General features: G+C 44.9%; 1 protein-coding gene across 3 annotated transcripts in view; it reads right to left on the bottom strand.

Annotated features, from left to right (window-relative positions):
- Window positions 1-23228, bottom strand: part of LOC142582611 (acetylgalactosaminyl-O-glycosyl-glycoprotein beta-1,3-N-acetylglucosaminyltransferase-like) — a 102938-nt gene that overhangs the window by 68691 nt on the left and 11019 nt on the right. For 2 of the 3 annotated variants that reach the window (XM_075692500.1, XM_075692501.1), the window contains 6 exons: window positions 19915-20088; window positions 18146-18324; window positions 11953-12068; window positions 9127-9244; window positions 6802-7104; window positions 3055-3199 (listed from right to left, as the gene is read on the bottom strand). In XM_075692500.1, coding sequence (XP_075548615.1) covers window positions 3055-3199; window positions 6802-7104; window positions 9127-9244; window positions 11953-12068; window positions 18146-18324; window positions 19915-19933 — 880 coding nt within the window. In that variant the 5' untranslated portion in view covers window positions 19934-20088. Of the gene's footprint in view, window positions 1-3054; window positions 3200-6801; window positions 7105-9126; window positions 9245-11952; window positions 12069-18145; window positions 18325-19914; window positions 20089-23228 lie in introns of those variants that run through there. The other variant, XM_075692502.1, reaches the window with a different exon arrangement.

The raw sequence follows: 23228 nt of genomic DNA, 5'->3' as shown, positions 1-23228 counted from the left end.
GGTGCGGTGATTTCGCCTACACTCTTCAACATAGCCATGATTGGACTAGCTAAAAAACTCCAAGAAATCCCCGACGTCCGTCATTCCCTGTTCGCGGATGATATAACGATATGGAGAACCAAGGGCAACTTGGGAGAGAAGGAGGAAAAGCTCCAACGGGCAGCCAATATAATAGAAAACTATACGCAACAAAGAGGACTGCAGTGCTCTGCGGAGAAGTCAGAACTCATTCGCCTCACAAAAACCAAAAAACAAAGAACTGACCCGAGACTCAAACTCGAGATCAGGCTGGAAGGGAAAATTATTCCTGAGAGGAGAGTGTTGGGGATGTGGCTGCAGTCTAATGTCAGATGTTTACACACTTTAAACACGATCAGAAAAACAACGCAACAAATTAACCGGATGATAGCCCGTGTGGCTCATAATCGGACAGGAATGGGGGAACAAGACACCCTCAGACTTGTGAAAAGCCTGGTCATTAGCAGACTAATGTACTCCCTACCTTACCATACCATGAACAGGGAGGAAGAAGAAAAGGCTGATAAAATAATAAGGATGGCATATAAGACAGCCCTGAGGTTGCCACGCAACACTTCAAATGAGAAACTTCTAGCCCTCGGCCTCCACAATACATTTGATGAGCTGGCTGAAGCCCAACTCATAGCGCAGAGGAGTCGATTGGCGCAAACCACAGTTGGCAGAGCTCTTCTTCAAAGAATCGGCCTTGGAGAATGCATACAAATACATCAAAACGCCAAAGGTCTACCCTGCCAGATTAGAGCTTTATATGGGGTATCACCAATACCACAAAACATGGATCCGACATTACACGCAGGAAGGAGAAAAGCTAGAGCGGAATACATAGACAAAACTACAAAATACTTGGACACTGCACGATTCACGGATGCTTCACCATATCAGGCCAACGCAAAGAACATGGTGGCAGTTGTCGTAAACCGTAAAGGGAAAATCACGGCCTGTGCTTCGGTTTCCCGAGCAACCATTTTAGAAGCCGAAGAGATAGCCATCGCCTTAGCTATAAGAGAAGGCATAGAGCGCAATACTCCACTAACAATAGTCACGGATTCTCAGGCCGCATGTAGGAACTATCAGAGGGGACAAATCGGCGCGAAGGCACGCCGGATACTTACCGAAATCAACAGAGACCTTGACATCAGGTATACCCAAACGATAACATGGGCCCCGGGACACGAGGGTGTTACTGGGAACCTCCATGCAGATGAGGCGGCTCGAGGTTTCACTAATTGCCGAGCTGCCCATGGCAACATCGTAGAGGACCCGACACCCATCGATCCAAATTATAAAGCGATCTTGCAACAATACAGGGAATTCAGAAGGCTCTACCCAGCGCCGCATAGGAACCTTTCAGCCGTGGACTCAGCGACGTTACGCAGGCTCCAAACGGACACATACATAAACCTACATAAATTGCACATATACTACCCAACAGCATACAAGGACATATGCCCGTGGTGTGGGAGCACACCAACGCTCTACCACATCACATGGGAGTGCACAGCTCACACAGAAGAACAAGAAGATAATAGCACGAGAGCAAGGTGGGAGGCATTGCTATCCAGCTCCGCCCTCGGGGATCAGCTCAGGCTCGTCCGGAGGGCAGAAAGGATGGCGAGGGCCAGCGGTGCCTTGGAATAGGGGCCCGACCACACGGCGTTACCCCGTTTTAGGGGCAACGCAGTTCTTTCTACTAATAAAGTTTTGTTCTTCTTCTTCTTCTTTAATATTACTCTTTTTTTTAATGCGAGGGTCCATGCCGAAGGGCATACAGGGGTATGGTGTGGTAGGGTATGGTAAAACCTTATTCTGGGCCTTCGGAACGCGCGTCAGCACGTAGTGGGCCGCTCCCAGGTCGGTACAGAAAGGCGGAGCCTCTCTGCTGTGTCGCAGGCCCGATGGACAGCCCATAGCTGTCCGTCAAGATCGGGGCTGCCTGGGGCAGCCTCCCATTTCGACGAAGTGAGGCCGTCACCGTCGCGTAACGCAGGCAAATACGGATGATTAAATGAATCAAAAAAGATTTGCGGATCTAAAGAATTACTCGTTTTGGGCCCAGGCATTATGGGCTTCAGCCAAAGGGATGTGTTTAACCTTGTGCGCGATATTATACAATAAAGCAAAGCGTTTACCATGGCAATTCCTGCTTTCCTGAGGCAGTTCTAAATTCCTTCAGTGTAAATTGTTCAATGGATCTTTTCTTTCTTCTTTTAATGGTTATCCTTCATTATTCCGGTCTAACTTCCCAATAGCACAGATTACTGTTTTCTTCCCAGCTTATCTTTCCCAGTTCTTCACTCGTTACTGCAGCTATCTGTTCGTATACAACCAACAAACTCTACACCCACTCATTAATGTGGGTACGTGCTCTGAAGGATCGTCATCATCAGCATTATGACCATTATCGTCAAGTGTTTACCAGGAGGAGCCGTCACATAGAATTAACTTGCTATATAGGGTAGAATGGTTAGGAGAAGACAAGCAAATCCGTATACCTACTTGTTTTAAATATTGGACGGCATTCAGTGAACGCCTCGCTGAAATATCGCATATCGAACGCGTCTCGCTATGTTCTGCCAAACCGATGCCGTTGCCAACAGCACACGTCTGTTGTTCCGCGCAACCTCCATGCTCCTTACTGCACTGAGTCTTCTTGCAGTCGTTCAGAAGTTCTGAGGAATTCGGGTGCTCCTTGATTTCCCCCCAAGCAATCTCCGAGAGCACCGAAGGGTTCTACCATTCTATGAAATAACCTCTGCTGCATTCTCGTTACCCGAAATGCAACAGCGTTGGCTAATCACTCTCGTCCATGCTCAATTGAAGCACGCGAGTAACGGAGTGCAATCGTTTATTGCCGCGTAGCTACATACACTGCAGCTGCGAGAGAGCGGATGTGCACCCCTCGGTCGTCGTGCAGCTGGCAGCGCGAACGGCACAGGCCACACATGTGCGCACTAGTGATAACCAGCGGTGGCCTCCACGCGGTCGCACACTGCCAGGTGTTCCCGCATCACTTACGGTGGCTTCGACTGCGATTACGTGCAGTAAACTGCACCGTTTCCAGACGCTGGAAGTGCTCGTAATCGGCGCAGCTCTGGGCGCTGTCACGATGTGCCTCGAAGAACGCCCAGCCGTCGGAAAGCGTTTCGATGTATAGATTCATCTGCAATTGCATCGGGCGATTAGTGAGGATGGGAAAGCAACAAATTAAAATCACACAGTTAAACTTGCCAGTGCGTGGCGCGTCGTGGCAGGCAATTTAAGAGCACCCCTTTTCTGGCGGATCGGACTAAACCGATTGACTGGATATGAAAACACATTGCGTATATAAAGGTATCATCCGACAGAATGCGATATCAGCGCACCCTGTATAGTATGTATACCAATAAGGGAAAACGGGAGAATGCGTGTTGTGTGGACAGTGCTTTTTTAGCAGATAAATGATTCTGTGTCTAGACGAATGAGCACGTTTAGAAATTAGGCTAGTAATCGTTGAAAAAAAGAATGCTTAGCGCCGATACGCACGCGACACGCACAGTTACAAGCGAGAGTGAGCTATGTGCAAGGAATGTACTTTCGTAGATGCACTATTGATGTCGGCACACTGTTCGTGCTTTTTAACGAAGATTTCGCATCCGCTAATGAGCACTTCATTAACAAATGGGTAATGAGAGCCGGTATGTAGGGGTAACTGCAGTGGATTGCAAATCCAGCCATGAGAAACCGAAAGCGTCTCCCACGTAAACACACTATGATGCGTTGTGGCAAGTATATACATGAATTTTAAAAAAAGCCGTTGTTTCACTGCAAAGTTTCTTCCGAGCATGCAAAGCCTAACGAAACTTTTTTAACCATGCAGCTGCGTTGGAGCGCAAAACACCAAGGTACGTTGGGCGCAAAATTTTATTTACTTGTAACCACTTATTATTAGAGTTACTAACTCGGTGAACGATAAGCTAACATAACCAGATCGTGGCTAAGTGGACATACATGTGTAATCGTATATATGTTCTGGCTGCTTATGCATCGCCAGGCACTATCAGTTTCTTGCTTGTTCAGAACAACCAGTGACTGTGAGAGACAGCGAAAACGACGGAGAGATGTTTTCAATGTCACTGAAAGGCGATATTATCGACAGATTGCTCGCGCATAACCCCCAGCATGGCAGATTAATCAGTAGACTCAGGTGGTAAGAGCAATCCGCTGTCCCGAGAAAAAGAAGTAGGCGTAATTGGGTATCACTTTATTGGAGGACACGCACGAGCCGATTTGCAGTGTTCTCTCACCTCCATCCGGCTAAAATAAGGGCGTGTGTAAATTATCAGCAATAAAGTTCTATTCGCGCTTCCGGTAGAAAGCGTTACATCAATGGAGAATAATCATTCACCCAGCAAAAGGGAACAGCGCTTTTCTGAATTTGCTCAGCAAGTCGTCCGCTTAGAGAATGGTGAAGCCAGAAAGCGCGCAATGAGGGCTTGGTCACGTGTTCAAAGAGGGTAGCACCCACGCAGCGGCATTGTGAAAGGTTTATAAATATTGAGCAAAAACATCTAATTAGTGTGATAATCAATGTATATATTTGTCATTGCGCTATTATAATAATCCTATCGCATCTCCTAGAATAAGAACAATAATTTCGTAGCAGTAACTTGCGTCAGTAACTTCCATATTGCCGTCTGATATCTTTTTAATAGTCTTCCAGGCTTTTTTTCACGCGCAGATTAGGTTTGATACCGATGTTTCAGCTGTTTTCGCAATGTGTTGTTTAGGCAATAAGTATAAGTATGGAGAAAGTCACAATGTCGATAAATGTGTACGTACCGCCCATTCCCTCAAAGTAAATGCACTCCTCTGATGCGGTAAATGTTATAAAATGCTCTGATAATGTTTCGAAGCTTTCATATGCCTTTCTATTTCTTTCAGCACTTTTAGATTTTAAATAGAGGGAAATGAATAATTTCTAAATCTGATTCAACATAACAAAACAACAAGACAGAGGGTCAAATGTGTGCGATAATCATTTTATTTAGCTATGCGAAAGCCCCCAATGCAATATAAAGATAATCTACGACAAAATTTGCATTTGTTGGCAGTACCACTGCTTTCTGGCCTGGGGATGTCGGGCCATATACGATACATTATTCTCGGCGCGCGGCGTACTATACCAGAAAATTCGTATAATATCACGCCATCCCTACTTGATGTTAATTTCGTTCATTACCTGTTCACTCAAGTTAAATAAAAGATCAGCCAATGAACATGAAGCGTCAGCCGTTGTAGACACAGTGGCGAACGCGCTTGCATGAATACTGCAAAAAAAATAATCAGATCAAAACTTCTTTTCATACACTGCAAGGCACGACCAGTTAGCCACGTTAGTACCAAACCTGAACGGTATAGGTTTGCATGCGCGTTAGGTAGCTGCTCCAGCCTTCCTGCTCGCAGTAGGTAATATAATTTCAGCTTAAGGGAACTGACATTTGGGTGAGTAGGTGTCGATTCATTTTAAGTAACACAGAGCAAAGAGACAGGCCGATTGGAATAAAAGAAGCAACGGCACTCCGCTACCTTTCCCGCTGCTTTTTTGTTCATTGTAGTCGGTCCCTGCATTTCCTGTGTGTTACGTAAAAGGGATAAGTCCGATATGCATCACAAAGTATGCGTACACGTAAACGTGCTCACATCGCATCGGTGGTTCTTTGCAAGCAATGAAGGATTAAAAAGCGGCCTTTGCGTTCGTCTGTGTGCTCTGTTTTCTTGAAAACTGCCACTATGTACGTAATTCGCAAGAATTTCGCGCAACTGTTGTCGGGTTGGACTGTGTGAAGACACGACTGAAGACACGACCTGTTCGGGGTCTGGTTCATTTGAGCGGACATCTAGTGAACAGGGTTTCCTTTTTTTTTTTTTTACTGACACACGCTGGAATAATTTCCATGGTAAGTGAGTGAACAAGGATTTTCGTTATTATACTTTGCCGTGGTCATGCAATAAAGGAACACTGAACAGAAACATCAAATGAGTTTACACTGGTAAAGTATTGTGTATCAGAAGTCCGTTTTGTTTCAAAGGGCGTTTTGTTAACCTTGCCATAAGAGGTTGAGTTGATTACGACAGCAGATCAATTGAATGCGAAACCTTCGTTCTCGAATTTTGCGCCGAAACTACATTGCCAGAACGTTATAGATTTCACAACAATTTATTTGGGTCGTTAACGGCCCAAATACGAGAATGCGCCACAATTGTGGCGCATTCAACGTTATATAAACTTGCTTAGTTTAGTCGTTAACTCAATTAAAATGCAGTGTAATCCCCATTTACCCACCAAAACATTAACTATGCCCAACCAGAAGCCGTAAAAAGCCATGACGTCGCGGCTGCTTGTGTGGGAACTTAAAGTAGGGTCACCGCTCTCTTGTTCTTTTGCGCATTTCCTGCCTTCCCATACTTCTCACGGCAAGAGCGGCTTTTTCTTTGAACATGCGTTCTAGAAAGGCAATTTACTAATATTTACGCGTCTTCGTAGCACTCATTTCTTTTCTTCAAGTACGTTACACCAACTCGCCCCCATCAAGCTTCTGCTGCTTCGGATTACTAATATCGTATGACTCCATTTTTTTTTCTTTGATGTCGCTTTAAGCATCCCTAATTATTCGGCACATGGAAGTATCTGATTAGTACTTCACTCTGTACTTCAACTCGCGAGTGCTAGCCACAGTACATATTCTCCTTAGGCCAAGAGTACGGCAGGCTGTGTATAATCACCTTTTCTAGCAAGGAACCTGGCGTCTCGTAGGTGACAAAGTGCTGCTTGGGGCCATCTTGATAGACAACGTAGGCGTACATTTCGTCCTTGTCGTACATTTCCAAAGCCAGGGACGTGGTGCCTCCGCTACACGTGAAGTCCCTGTCGGCCATGTAGGAGCTGTCGCACCCGTCGTTAGGGCCCGATGGGTGGTTTTCAACTGCCTGGCCAACGTAGACCATGACGCCGAGCGTGGACGAGAATACAATACGGAACTTGTCGCCTCGTGACCGAAAGAGAGATGCGGCTTGTTGGGCGACCTCCTGCGATTTACCGACATAAGTTATCTGTTCATTTCCTAAACTCGTAATGTGCTTTAGTTGATGTCCTTCACCGTTGTCATCAACCACATCACAATAGAAAACGATCGTGGTTCTGTGCACACTAGCTTCGTATTGCGATTCATAGTAGGTCTCGAACGTAGCAGAAGTCAGCCGCCCATATTCTTGGCAGCTGGTCATGTCCTTTTTAATTTGTTTAGTTGATTTAATCTATTCAACCAATTTGGACTTATTCGAACGCCGATACTGGCCGAGTGCTGGAGTGCAATGTTGTCACAATCTTCAGCCAAATAAGTTACAACGCAACGTTATCGTTATTATGAGGTCATCGCCACGTTCACTACAAAAATCATAAAAATATATAAATTTTGCTAAAGTCGGCAGTTTCTCCTAACCACACCATCAAATTAGAAGTCGAATCAAAAAGCAGCCGCCTGCAGTAGTGGACGGTGTGCAACAAACAGGCAGACGAGGACAAGATGAAAGAAGCATGCGCAGGCTACACACGCAAGAAAATGGCACTCTTGAGAGTGAAATGGATGTCGAAACACCATTTTTTTTTTGCACCGTTACTATGTGAGAAAGTTTCCACAAAGGGTACATTCATTAGCTAAACATTCTTAATGCACCCGTTAATTATTTCAGGGCGCTGAAAGGGCGTTTTGTACGAGAAACACACCTTGAAGAAGATAAGGGTGCTCGAGCACTTATTTCAACCAAGTAAAATGCCATAAGTGTATTCCCGGTGAATCGCACCAAGTCATTGTTTGAGCAAGTCATATGGTCGCAGTAGACTATGTACCTCAACCTGCTAATTCATCCACATGGCATCCCCGGTGGTGAAGTTGTGGCGAAGACATACCTTTTTATTATCTCCTTCCATGCCTTTCCCTTTTCAGCGTTTGCTTCGTTTAAGTTGTTTAAGCTGGGTGTTGTTTTATAGATAGCGCGTCGGCCAGTCCTAGTTCTTCAGGCCCATCTGCTTTATGGTGCAGAATCGGGGCCGGCGCAATATTATGAGCAGCAAGTATTGCGCTGTTTCATGCAGTATCGGTGGGAATAAACATTTGCAGGTACATGAGGAGCAATCTAACTGCAGATAAAAGCGCGGCATGCATTGTGGAGGTGGTGCACCCCGCTCGTAAAGCGGAAAAACAGCTTTTTCGTCTCCTCTCCTTCCTCCCTTTCTCATCTTACGGCTAGCTTCACAAAAATTGTATCACCTTGGTGCCAGCGTAAAGATAACCTGAAACACTGAAGAGCATGGCGGTCAACCTATCAGAGCCGCTAGAGGCGCTACTGGTCTCTTTAAATGTTGCATTATTCGCTGTGGTAGTGACGGACGACAAGTCAAACGGCAACACTTCCGGCTGGCAATACGTATGTCCACAGCTCAAACCGAGGCTGCACACTGTTTCTCTTTTAAATTATTTTTTGATAAACATATGGAACAACACTTCAGGATTACTTCGGTGGTCGTTCAAAAGACTTGGATAGTTCTAGAATAAAATCATCCTCATCATCAGCCTGGTTACGCCCACTGCAGGGCAAAGGCCTGTCCCATAGTTGGAGAAGTATGGTCATTCGGTCATGCTGTCGACTACAACGCCGGATTTTCCCGTAATGAGGCATATCATGATTTCGCATTAATAATACCTGGTGTGCACTTCGGCAGAACACACTGTGGGAGAAAAGGGCGCCATTACAAGCGACCACCCTTTCAAACTGGTGTACTAGTCACCTAAACACTCTTTTCATGGGTTTCATGGGGCCAGTTGTATACACGAGAAAATACCCCTAAGACTGGAGTTTTTTTTTTTTTGTGGACCCCGTTCGAGAGCATGTCCAACCGATTTGTTTTTTTCAAGAGCCAGCTATTCTTAATAAACGCCGCCACTACCTTTAAATATACGTCACAATATTATACAATGCCTTCTTAGCTGCTGTACTTAATGAAATGGCACGATCAATCAGATTCCCAGAGTAACCAATGGAAGCACTCACAAAGCTGGGAATTAGGTCGGTCTCAGCAATCGCGCATATGGGCCGAGCTACACACAACGTGTGTCCCGCGCGGAACGGCGGGGATACATGGGTCTGAATGATGATCGTGTTGATCTGCCTGCACAATGAAAATAGGAAAGTGAGATCGTGCGATAAACAGGCTTCTCTACGTCCGCTTTGTAGCAGCACAAATATTCCAATCAATTATCTGAATACTATGACGAAGCCATTCATACTCGCAGGATTCTACGTACGACTGAAGACACATATCAAATTCCAGTGGAGAAGTAATTAGGCCATTTGTGCCCACTGATTTCTATTTGTGGTCGAAAGCGCAGACAATTCGCCGACAGGTGAAAGTGAAAAATACCACAGAGTGGCGCGTGAGCGCATTTGCATACCTGTGAACACACACAGAGCAGGAAGAATTCGGCCATGACTTGAGCGTGAGTTATTTATTATTCTATAATATTATGCAGTACGATTCACTACAAGGCAAATGACGTGTTAGTCGTGTAAGAACTTATTTTCTCGTATTTCTTGTAAGATGTCTTCCATGTGTGCCACTTACACGTCAGATTCAAAACATCGTGTCTCAAAATGTCCATTTTTAAATTTTATTTCAAATAGTCAACATACTGACTCTAAACGGGCAAGGCATACCGTGATGCCCATCTTCGATTTGACTGAAGCTTGGCCAAGTGACATTTAGTACTCGTATACCACACCACTGAAGAGTCGCACACTGGTATAGCGTAGAGGTTATTGATGCAGCCAGCAAGCCACGCCACGGTATTGAACCGGAGCTCCAGTGTTGAAGCGGCCACTCGAATCTGATGCCCAAGAGTGTTCTAGCACAAGCGGTCGTAGCAGCATAACGATCTTCGTTTTTGGCCGCAGCTGTGACCGGGTGATAAGCCGCCGTCAACTCTGGCGCCCGGCGATAGAGCTCGCAGCGCCGGCACTACAACCCTGTCCGCCTCCATCGCATGTTCGCCAAGGCAGGCGATAAACGCGTTAGAGAGAAGTTACAAAACGAAGTGACCATGACATATGAGAGGTTTCAAGTGTTCATTAAAAAACAAATGCGCAAAATGAATGAAGGAATGCAATAATTCAATTGCTTGTTATTTAGCTAATTCGTAATTTTGATTTGTCAAGTCAAATATGGTTCGGTATCTCTTTAATAATACTGGAAATATGAATGGAAAGAAGAGAATATAATTTCAAACAAAAACGTTCGCATTAAAGAAAAAGAAGTAGACCCAGCAGTATCGTATTGCAAGCTCGACAAACCAGTACAGTAAGCGATCATTGTTTGCTTCCTGAGGCAGAGTGCAAGTTCCCGATGATCGCACCATTCGTCTCAGAAATTTTTATCGTGCGATGCGCCTGACTGAAGTCACGTTTCATCAGTTTCTTTATTGCCGGACTGAATATTTCATAGATATATGATCCCTAATGGCAGGAATAGTGAGATCTAGCACTATTTGCACCTCTGTGTGCATGTGCCCTTCTAGTGGCTTAGGACGTAATTAAACGTCAGAAGAATGACCGTTTAAATAATGCTCAAACTAAGGCCTGCACACATTCTTCTACAAATGTGTCACAAATTGCAGTTGCATTCCACCTAACCTTTGTTTCGCATTACACGAAGGACACATAGCTTTGTTAACTATAGTTCTAAACAAGGTGTTTAAGCATTTTGTGCAATTCTAAACAATGCTGACATAATGCAATTGAATATCAAGTGGAATTGGCATAAAATCACAGGGAGACATATATCCAGATATTGACGCCAGTCTCAACACCGTCCATAAAGCGCGGCCAAAAATCCTGCAATGTCTCCACTGCGATATGTCTGTACAATGCACACTCTCTAAAATGCTTCGCTCTTTCCATTTGGAGCAATCAATGAACGCATGGCCATTTTCACAGGGGGTCGAGCAGGCAGCCAGTTCACATCGTGCGGATGCTGCAGTTTCTGGGTTCTTGTGAGAGTGCTGTGCGAATAGATAAGTAAGAGGAGGAGCCAGCACCATAATTTGCATGTCAGCTGTCGGTCACAGAGAATCAAATTTTCAGACTTGCCGCAGAGGTAAATTTGTTCAGCTCAACCTTTTGTGTGTTTCTGTTTAAAGCGAAGCTTTCTTCGCCAACCCTTCCGGGCTTTCCTAACCGTGGCTGCTGGGATCTGCTGCTCTCTTGTCGAACAGCTCATACTTAAAATAAAATTGAATTACGCAACAGACGGGGAGATCGAGCCTCAGCCATCCAGCACAGCAGTCCGACGCTCTAACCGTTCAGCCACCATAGACACGTGCACTTTCATCGAGCCAACGACGACTAGCTCTTTGGAATGATCGCCGCAGGTGTCACATTGGGCAGCACGGCTGCGCGATAGAACGCGAGCGAGCGCAAGTTTCCTTTACGCCAGAAACGAAAGAATGAAATGATCAAGTGTATAGCACTTAATTAAGCACTTCTCCAAAGCTTCGCTTCACATAAGAATCGAAAATGTTCGTTGGCTCTGCATATTTTTTTCACGACAGACATAACCGCACATCTCTCTGCACAAACGCGACGTGGCTCTGGCCGAACATTACGTCGCGACGGCTTACGACGAGCGTATTAGTGCGAGATTGCACTTCGGATGGTTGCTACATTGTTTACTGACGTATCACCGCCGCATTTGTTTCCCACTTGGAAATTGGCTCCACCAAGTTTTTCATTTGATTAGTAAAGATTTGAGAAAAATGTGAGTGGCGCTTTTGTTTTTGTATCTTTCAACTTAGAGAAGCAATGACTAGATGAAGTCTTGCTCACGTCACATTGGTCACTTCAGACGCAAACTCCCGAGCAATCTCTCCCTTGTACATCCATACGCCCAAGAACGTCATGGGCTCCGTGTAATGCTGTCGTGCCAGAGCCTTGGCAAAAGCCTGCAATAAAATAACAAAAAAGAAACAATCGCGCACCTCATCACGCAGTCAGCATAGCGCCTCGCTACCTTATACGCGCACATTTTCACTGCACATAGACTGACCATACAGGTGGAGCCTACTTTATTTCGAGGTTAGATTTTTGTCTTTCTCTGTGGCCTTGACCATTCAGACAACATGCATGAAGCAAAGCTCATTGAGCGCGTAGTTCATTGGTTCTTATTTTTGCTATAAGCAGCATATAAAATTAATATCAGGAGAGGACGAATATTAGCAGTTTCGAATATGAGTCGAATACTACACACTAACTAAACTATTCGTATTCGAAATTGAACGATTCCTTATCTTCGAATATCTAATCTCACCATGTATTTGGCTACAATCCTCGGTTAAAATTGTTCCTGCTATCCGTCTGCTAAAGTAAGTATCGCAATTTACCGAAAATGATTCAACAACAGAAGCATTCGTACATTACAGAAACAAAATAGCTAATGCAAGCTTTATTCTCGGTTTCTTAGTGCAAGCTTACACGACAACCTGTGATTGTTGCTTTTACAAGTATATCAATTATTGTTTGTTGCAGCCTATTCATGTAGCAGTTCTATCTTCTGGGTTATGGTTTTCCTTGCAGTGGGCCGTTTAACATGTGTATACGATACAGAAGTCCTTCAGCTTTTTCTTTACTTTTTCCACAACTTCTGATCTTGATTCAAAAACAATTTACTTAGCGTTTTTGAAAAGTAGCCATACGGGAACTCTTACAGTGCTTGTTTACAACAAGGCTCGAAAGATCTTGAGATACTATTCGAGCTGATCTTTTAATGACAATTACCGACCTTGTGTTTAAACTCATCATAGTTGTCCGTGATAAGTTTTTTTTTTCACTAGTCAGTACAAGCGTGGTATATTCTTGCCCTAAATATATGCGTCTTCGTTTACCTATGCGATATTTGATTCGATGCTCGATACTTACTATTCCCATTCAATTCGTATTAGATCTCTATTCGAAAACGTTGAGAATTGCCCACCTTTATAAGTAATAACCATATACGAATTGCTTATTCAATACCTGCCGAAATCCTGCAAATGAATTTTAGTAAGTGTGCAGCGACATAATTGTGTGTATTTCTTTTCCTAATCATTTGCTTGTCTTTCAACACCTGAGGAGGGATGCGCAGAACGGTGTAATGCATTAGGCAACTCCTTAAGCGTCCGCAAATGGGACCCTTTAGACCTTGTCGGTACTCTGTTGAAGAGCGTTCATCTGTTTTAGGACTCTGTTAACAAATCTTTCACGCAAATTTCAAAAGCTGGGGGTGTTTATGTAACACTAAAATTAGATGCTTGACGTTGAAAAAAAAAATTGCAATATGGCACGCGCGCATCGGCAATCAACGAGCATGTGGAGCGAGCCACCACCATAGCGACCCACATCCGCTTTGAGATGGAGCCTGCTAAGCCTGGTACGGTACTTGACAAGTTTTGTTCAATTCGTAAACATGTTCCATGTCGTCAGATGCCGCCTGTCGCATTGACTGCGTTGCTCGAACAGACTTGAAGTGTCTTAAGATCGACCACGCTGCTTAGCAACGAGAAGTGCATGAGTACGAAGTGCGCTGCGTCACTGCAGTTTGCAACGAAAGTAGCAAACGATTTCTTTGTACCTGATCCCCCGGAAGCGTAAGAACCCTGGACCAATTATTTTATATAGACACTGCAGAGGAAACACTATATTGTAGAACTATTCAATGAAGCAGACTAAACAAACTGGTTTATTTTGGGCGAACTTGTGCCCGGAAACTCAATATTAAGCATTCACACCATTTCAAAGAAGAGTTAACAGGAGCGTATTCCACAGTCAGCAGCGTCACCACGCCGAACGCACTTTTCACGCGCCCCGAAGGCCAGCAGACACGCCGTGGCTTCTCATTGGACGGGAGACTCGGACGCTGCCGTGTGCGCGTGCACGGGAGACACGCGCTGTATCGCCATGCGCGAAGCGTTGCTGGCGCTCTTCTAATGGCGATGCGATGAGTAATGCCTAGGGGCTTCAGCGCTTGGAAGAGTACTTCACGAGAGTGCTCGTAACTGGCATGTGGAGAGCTCTCTGAGGCAATATAACTTTAGGTTGATAAAGTATTCTGCAAAAACTCCGCTTTTGTTGGTTTCCCCCTGGTAGATGATTACTAGAAGAATAAAATTAAGGTCCAAATTTAACTTATTGAATTTCACTCCGGAACCCCATCATCGATAGGACACCCTGACGTCACAAATTTCAAAGTGCTACATATATATATATATATATATATATATATATATATATATATATATATATATATATATATATATATATATATATATATATATATATATATATATATATATATATATATATATATATATATATATATACTCGCATTTGCGTAGTTGTAGCTCACTAAAACCTTTTTGCAAACTTGCCAATGTTAGTCCTTGGCTCTTCTAGAATATAGAATATACTGCAGTCGGTCTTCGAAGATTGCAAGTCGACTATTCTCGAGGAGACGCAGCCAAAACCCATGACGTCACACCGAGCTTGCGTGGAAATTCCTAAATGGCGTCACCACCAATCTTTGGTTACAGCGTCTTTCTTGGCTCATCCGGCCTTTTCTCGTGGTAATTATTTAAGTTAGATTCCTGGGTCCTACGTTCCGAAACCACAGTATAATTAGGAGGCAAGCCGCGTTGGGGGCTCCCGGTTAATTTTGACAACCTGGGGTTCTTTAACGTGCACCGAGTGCACGGAATACGGCCGATTTTGCATTTTGTTCCCATCTAAACGAGGCTGCCGCAGCCGGGATTTGATCTCCCGACCTCGTGCTTAGCAGCGCAATGCCAAAGCCACTGAGCAACCACCGCGGGTTCCTCATGGTAAGTGGGGCTTTGTGCTATAGTAGACGGTTTTTTTTTTTTTTGTAATACAGCGCAAAATATTTTTTTGTTTAATACCCCTTTAAAAAGTAGTGCAAGAGGCAGGAAAACAAAGAGAAGCCGCAATGAAGGGCATGGCTCGGTTTAATTGGCCATAGTAAACTAAGCTGCTTTTAATCCTTTTATTGCGGCACATATGAATGCCCCAAGGACATTTCTTTTATTTTCTACTTCAATGGGCAAACTGCATCGAGAATAAACATAATTATTGCAAATTAAAAAAAATATTTTTCGGAAACTTCATCAGCAGTAGGCGGAAACCCTAGGCACGAAACTGGAGGTGGTCTTCAACACAAGCCACCTATGGTTCTTTTATTTTTTGGAGCGGGAAGGGATTTGTACAGACAGCTTTCATTGTATATGAACCATAGGTGTACATTTCGTTTGCTCTACTTCATGCGTGTCACACCACTGCCGTAGGGCATCTTGCATCGGTCTTGCATCGGTCTGTCTCTTCTGCCCGTGCTTAAAAAAGAAAGCGAGTGGCGCGTCAAGGTTCTTCTTCGTCGGCCTATATTCCTGCTCTATACCAAACAAGGACACTTGCTGCCTGTCATTCAGTGTTAGCCGAAAACATATAACCAGGAACTTCGTATTCAATACGGGAACTTAGCGCGCAGCGTAGTTTTCTGGTATATTGCCGGTAGGTAACACTGGCCAATAAAGGGGTAAAGCAGAAGCTACGCGATATATGTCTAAATAAAAGAGGCGAGCTAATTCCACCATTGTGCAAGGTATAGGTATGATCAGTTTCCATCTAGCAAAAGCACCAATACCGCCACTGTGAATGATATTATAAAGAAAACCAAATACTAAGTACAATGTACCAGTGCTCAAATTCGACATCTGCAAACGCTTAACTAAGTTGTTCTCACATAGATGAAATAGCTATGATGCTTCAGTGGCTGAGATATCATGTGGTTATGCACGAGTTCCGATGTTCAATAGATTCTCACAGTCGCAGGTGTTCGGGGTTTTGGTTTAGTCGTCTCAGTTCGCAGATGTCTATAGGAGTTTAGTCCGCGTAAAACAAAGGGCCTGTATGGTCGCCGCTGAAAACGTAGCTCTCAATGATGGTGTAGATGACAAGGACATTAATATTACATCATTAATGGTTAGAACATTCAGGTGCGGTAAACGTCAGATTGCTGTGTGCGCGAGTGTTCGCGAACGCTTGCAACGTTTTTAGCTAGCAGAGCTCGTTAACGTTGCTTCTAAGTTACCCAAATTCACTTTACTTTTAATAGCTGTGTTCATAGCGTGATTAATTATCGACTTATGGATCAGTCTCTGTGTATGCGTTATGACTTGGGTTTATTGGTAATATATTACACAGCAGCTGCGAACAGTGCACTTAAGTACGGACCAAGGCAGACAAAATACATGCAATGAAGTTCGGCAATTCGATAACGTTCGAGTGTCTGTATTGCTTCATGTAGGCGTTCCCTGATGCTACTCAATCACTTCATTCGACAATACATTTGTCAATGGGGAATGTATTATCATGTTCGGTAAACGACCAATCGTGCTTGTCATTACGTGTGTGTGTGTGTGCGTGTGTGCGTGTGGTGTGTGTGTGGTGTGTGTGTGGTGTGCGTGTGGTGTGGTGTGGTGTGTGTGTGGTGTGTGGTGTGTGGTGTGTGGTGTGTGGTGTGGTGTGGTGTGGTGTGGTGTGGTGTGGTGTGGTGTGGTGTGGTGTGGTGTGTGTGTGGTGTGGTGTGTGTGTGGTGTGGTGTGGTGTGGTGTGGTGTGGTGTGGTGTGTGTGTGTGTGTGTGTGTGTGTGTGTGTGTGTGTGTGTGTGTGTGTGTGCGTGTGTGTGCGTGTGTGTGTGTGTGCGTGTGTGTGCGTGTGTGTGTGTGTGCGTGTGTGTGTGTGTGTGCGTGCGTGCGTGCGTGCGCGCGTGTGTGTGTGTGTGTGTGTGCGCACGTGCGTGCGTCTTTGTTTGCTATCTTTTTGTTTATCTAGAATGTGTGTAAAAATTTTCCTAACGTACTGTCATTTGCACAGAACTTAGTTGGCCCTACGATGTCTACAATACGTTATACCAAGAGCATTTCTATTCACGCACATACGCTTACTTGACTGGGCATTAAAGTTGTTTCGATTTGGTCACACTTTCTTCGATAGTTTTTCTTTTATAGTCTTTCGCATCATTAAATTTTTCATGATCTTTTACCGCTACGCAGTCACGGTATAAGGGTATAGAGAGCCGCAGACACACGTAGCAATGAGAAATACAAAACAATAAATGCCTGGAACGTCGGCGCCAGGCCACTGGTACTTAGGCCAAGGTGACACGGGTAGTTCAGGATGCCCATGGCTGACACGTTCATCGTGTGCACGAAGCTCGCAAGCTGGGCGGCCATGTTGAGGAGGGATTCCAGCGTGCTACCACGTTCACTGATTCCGATAGCTGTGAAGCTGACACCGAGCCCCACGTCCTTGTTAGCCTTGGCGCCCTGTACATGTAAGGCGAAATTTTCTCCACTATAAGCCTCCCGAATCCCAGTGTACGTTATGGCGCACAGGTTTTCCAGCCCTTTTGAAAGTTGATACCGAAACGATTACGTACAATAATCACCTCGGATAGAACGCCAGATGCACGTGCAGCTGTGTAGAAGTTATTTAAACATCTTCTTGCCTTCATCTTTATAGAAAATTGATGCTATTTCGATCAAGACCATTGTGTCGTCATAGATTACGAAAAGTGACTGCGAGGTGCGTTTCAGATACAGCGAGGTGACATAACAATCCTAGATTCTGCAAAAATACACCTACCTGTATGCCACTTCACAACGCGATAACACAACATCTCTTTTTAGGCAAGAAAATTATTATTAAGAAGAGTCGATTGTTGGGCTAGTTGGTTTTTCCTAATTGAAGTAGTAACTTAGCGCGATAAAAACACGGAAACAAGAAAGGCGGACAAAGACAAGCGCTTGTCTTTGTTCACCTTTTTTGTTTCCTTGTTTTTATCGCGCTAAGTTACTACTTCAAATTAATGTTAACCATAACAATCTTGATGAGACCATTCGCCCGCGGTAAGGCGAGTATGAGAAGCGGCGACACGACGACAAAAACAGATATTTATACACACTACACTAACCGCTCTGAAAACGTCCCAGGAGACCTTCCCGAAAAGGGGAACGAATTCTCCTCCTTTGGCCACGAGGTCGGGATAGACAATGTAGTCGCAAAGCTTCTTCTCGAAGAGCTCTGCGGACGTGAAGCCATCGCCCACGACGCAGAACATCATGCCACTCCGACGCGGAGCCATGGTTGGTGCTGCAAAGGAAGCGTCATTTGGCGATAGTTCGGCTACAGTAGCAGCGTTCCGCGCTGTGACTAGCGAATACGCTCTCCCGCCATGTCAAATATTATAGCGAGCTGGCTTTACTTGTTTTAAAACATGGTCGCCAAGAGTGGCTGAAAAGAGAGCAATTATGTATTCGTGACAAAGGAGAGCCCTCTTAACAAGGGCCTGCTGCAATGTTAAGGGCGTGGAAGATGGCACTGAACGGAGTGTTCAAATTTTATGAAAACTCATTGCGTCATGTGCGCAGCCTCATCGATGTAATCCCGACCGAGGAAGGAAAGAAGTGTACAACGCCAATGCGCATCTGGTGCTTATCGCGGGACTCCTACTGAACGGACTTGCTTCGAGAACTGATGCATTTTATTCCCGCCGCTGCGACCTATGTCAGAACATATGTAGTTAAATACACATTGCAATTCGTCGCAGAGAGCACACGAGCGCCTTCAGGTAATCAACTAGCTGGAGTGGCGAAATTTTCCAACGCGTCTTCTTCACAAGCTTTTTCGTACTGTTGCAGACGCTTTATGCCATAGCACAGCGGCACCCCGTTGACATTCTTTGGCTGCTTCTAAGGCACCAAATTCACAATGGTTCTACTCCTGATGTGTTTGGGGAGGTGTGAATGAATTCAAGCTCAGTAACCCCAGCAGCTAAAACCTTGAGATTGACAACGGCAAGCCACATCGCGATCGCTACGTTGCGAAAAACGGGGTTGGTTGGTGAAATTAATCGGCTGTAATTAGAATATAATTTAGCATCATATGGACAAAATAAACTTATGCTGACAATGAACGCGCTCGTAAGAAACTTTCAACTGGGCGACTAAGCTTCCCCCATTCCTTCGCAGACTTCTTCGAGATTAGGTAGAGAACGCAAATATTTAGACCACGGACACACTTCAGCGCCGTGAGGTGAGGGGCGGGGAGAGGGAAACTGCATCACACAATCGACAAGCCGAACGCGCAGATTGTGTGACCAAGAGAATACTGAGACATCAAGCAAATCAAATCCACCACAAATAACAGGGCTCGCAACGATTTGATTCGATTGGTAAAGACTTCACTTAAGAAAATGTTTATTATACTTCCCTTTCCTTGCGTAGAAAGAACTTTCCTTACCCATCCAATTTCATAATCTGGTCACGCCGTTTAATCCGCTAACGCCCTACAGAGAACTCAACAGGCACGTTTGGGATGGAGTGATGGAGCAGTGCTTGAACATACGGATGGCATTACGCCGGCAGAGGTTCTTTAACGTGCACATACATGTAACTACGCGAGCCTTGCCGCCGTTTCGCCCGCACCTAAGTGCTGGCTAGGCCACTAGTCATCGATTTCGTGACATCGTGCTCACCACCGATAAGCCACAACCATTATGCAACTCTGGCGGCATCTTAATTATAATAATGGTTTGTTTGCACGCAACTCTTATCTCGGAATTCATTCGCCTGTGAACTCTGATATTATTCTCGACTACAGAATATCGTCTCCATATTACGTACGCGGTGCAAACCACCAACTCTGAGAATTATGAGAAGTATACAGATGTAGTGAACTCACGTGAGACGGAGGGGTCCATCGTGACCTGCGGTTCTTGTGCGGGTACTGGTATGATGACTTCTGGCGCCAATGGTTCTATGTAAGGTTCCGTGGTAGTTCCTCTGGGACGGGTCTCGCTAGCTACGGGTCCCGCCGACAGACCCGTGCCGGAGTGCCCTTCAGCTTGTCCTAGAACTGCATTGCAGAAAGGTTAAAAAAATGAAAGGTTTAATCCGATACGGCATGTTATATGTGTTATAGAAGCGCTATTAAGAAGGAATCAATAATTTTCCCACATGTTCTCTTAACACTATTGATTTAGGCCTAAACAGACAGACCTAATCTTACGTACCAATGGGATGCCCTTCAGATGTGTCTCATCAACTTGCATAGGATAGAGATTTAAAGTAAAGCCTTGTTTGTCCTTTCCCCCCCACTTCGGGAATGCTGCTGTCTTGTTCATTAAGCATGAGCCCTTTACTCACTACACCCTACCAGAGACAAGCACTAAAAAAGTCGGCAGCATACGTGTGAAAAAGTGGTCGGCAACAGGAGCATTTGAGAAAGAGATCAAAGCGTGCATTGATTGTGAAGTGTAGATGGAAGCCCGAAAGAAGCGCACTGGCTTGCACCACCGAGAAGTTGACCATCTCGTACGTCATGTCTGGTTTGCAGAGCAGGATGGTAACATTTTGTTCTGTTAATAAGAGAGACATCTTAAAACAATATATTATGACCAGGAGATATACATGCGCCTAGCGCCACCAGCTAATGTTACAAAAAGTTTCGTCTGTGACTGAAAGCAGTAGGTGACGGCGCCGTCATATAAGTAAATACCAAATATCGCACCTCCTTATCCCCATCATAAAATATGTCAGCCGCTATAGTTAAGCCTCAGCAAATTGCGCATTCAAAGCAATTTCAGGCTGCATTTTGCAACCATTCTTCTCATTTTTTTTTCGTTTTTCTTCCCTGTCGTCACTGGTTCTCGCGAAAGCGTTGTCCCGCTATAACGGGAGGGGTCAGTCGGCATCACGGATTATGAAAAACTAATAGAATCGAAAGAAAAGAAATTCTTAGAACATACTGTTCCAGATGTTGTCGCTTGTCACCTCCCGACTTTTCCGCATGTTAATTTTGACGCGAAAGGACATGACCAGCCACTGGCCCCTGCTCAATAAGCAGTTACTCTTACAAAACTTTTTTTAAGCGAAACTTTCTATGTCTCCCTGATTTTCCGTGAAGCTGAAAACGCACTGCAGGAAAGCCAACTTACACACCTGCGTAGTGCTAACACTATAGTTTACATTCGCAGTGACGCGCCAGCGTCGACCGGTCAGAGCCTGATAACAGCGCGAAGCAAGAGTAGCGCATGCGCAAAAAGTACACTGGAAGCGCTAGTTGCGTTTCCTAGGCGTCACACCACCCTTGTTAACTGAGCGTCCCTGCTTATGGGAGACAGCAAGGGCGCGTGAACACGGGCACGTCTTAGGATCCGGGGGAAAAATTCGAAGCCCCTTTCTTAAAGAAAGATAATTTAACGCCACGTTACCCAAACGAACTGTATATATCTGCATTGCGTTACGCGCGTTACGCAATGCACTCTCGGCCGTCACCATGGGTAGGCCGCGGGTGCAGCGCATGGCAGAAGAGGCTGGCGTACGCGAACATATGCGCGAGCGCGATCGTGCCCGTAAGGCCGATTCTATGTATCGGCAACGTCATGCAGAAGCCATGTGGGAGACGCTTGTGCAGTCGAGATGCCTACTCGTCTTGTGATCGTCAGCGTGTTCATCAGACTTGATCACGTCTCGCTGTGACGCAGGAACGTTCCTGGCAGAAACGATGAAGACTTTAAAACCACATAGTACGCCGATCCTCGTGTGCGGTGACTTTAACATCGATGTGGCGAAAGAGCATGGCAAATGGATCGAGAGTTTCATGCTTGATCGCTACTTGTTGAAACTGAAGAGGCTACAGAGACCCACGATGCAACACCGTTGCTGCATTGATCTCATGCTTTCAAGCAGGCTGTGTCACGTTACGCTGACAAAGCCTCTGACCGTCTACCACAGCCATGACAAGGCAATACTGTGCAAATATACAGTCGTACAAGTGTGAGTGTGTGCATGTAACTAACGGCTACATGATCTAAAATAGAGGCTATGCTACTCAACGCAATGTGTCTTCATTCAACTTCAACGTTAAAAAATTCAATCCTAAACAAGCGATCAAGTCACATATGCATATCATCGGTTCGCTCAGCATTTCTTGGGTTCGTTGAGTGGTCATTGGCTTAGGACTTTGACTGATTCAGTTTGTATTGGGAGAAAGCTTCGAGTTCAACCATCTTTCTTTAAGAAAGGGACCTTGATTTTTTTTTATTTCACAGATCTAGACAAGTAAATGAAGCTCAAAGCCCCCGCAGTCACAAAAATTTGTTAGGCAAGTGCTTTCGGTCTGGCCGTTAGGGTAACGCCGTGAGATCTGATAATGAACGAGTCAACAGCAGGAACGGCAGCAAACCTCGAATTGCATTTACGCTAGAGAAGCTTTGTGAACTGAGGTCCAGACTTTAGAATTATCGGCGAGAATGGAACTACACGTACAACACTAGTGTATCAAGGCCACCCAGTTTCATAAGCCATGCTCCTGCCCAGGCACAGAACTGCGCTAATGGTTGCTGTCTCCGTCGGAAGCCTGTGTGTAATGTGTGGTGGAAGACTCAATGCCACTCAAAGAATTATTGCAGCTTCTCCTCAACCACGAAGTCGGTTTTGATAGCAGTGACGGCACTCCCCATAATTCTACAGCAACAAAGCTTAACCCACTTTGCGCACCTTTAATGGGCTCACAGGATGGCACGATACCCACGACACCACAACAATCGTGATATTCATTAAAAGAACAATAGAGAAGAATAATTTGTGTTTAGTCGGTAATTTATTCTTCCACAATGCGGAAAATGCCCCTCTTGTCGTGAGAGGAGGCTTTATAAGCCAGAAAAGATGTCAAAACGCAAGACTTAAGCTTCCGCAGCTTTGGAAGTTCCCCTACCAGCTCACCTCAACATCACAAATTTTGACGGCATCGGCTTGGTGCCTAGTAATTTTTTTTTTCATCAGCAAAAATCAACTACATTTTATCTTAAAACATCCACAGAAAGAACTTACCAGTCCTGACAAAGATAACTGCTCCACAATAGTGCAAATGTGAGCAAGTACTTTGAAATTGATTGTGTCGTGCTGACGTACCAACGCTGGCGTTCTGGCAAAAAAGCCAGAAGATGCAACTTTTACCTGCGTTTTCTCTTGGAATAATGAACTTCAAACTAC

This window comes from Dermacentor variabilis, chromosome 5 (genome assembly GCF_050947875.1).
Source record: "Dermacentor variabilis isolate Ectoservices chromosome 5, ASM5094787v1, whole genome shotgun sequence".
Classification (NCBI taxonomy): domain Eukaryota; kingdom Metazoa; phylum Arthropoda; class Arachnida; order Ixodida; family Ixodidae; genus Dermacentor; species Dermacentor variabilis.
The sequence above is the reverse complement of the archived record's forward strand: the minus strand, read 5'-3'. Positions and strand labels throughout refer to the sequence as shown.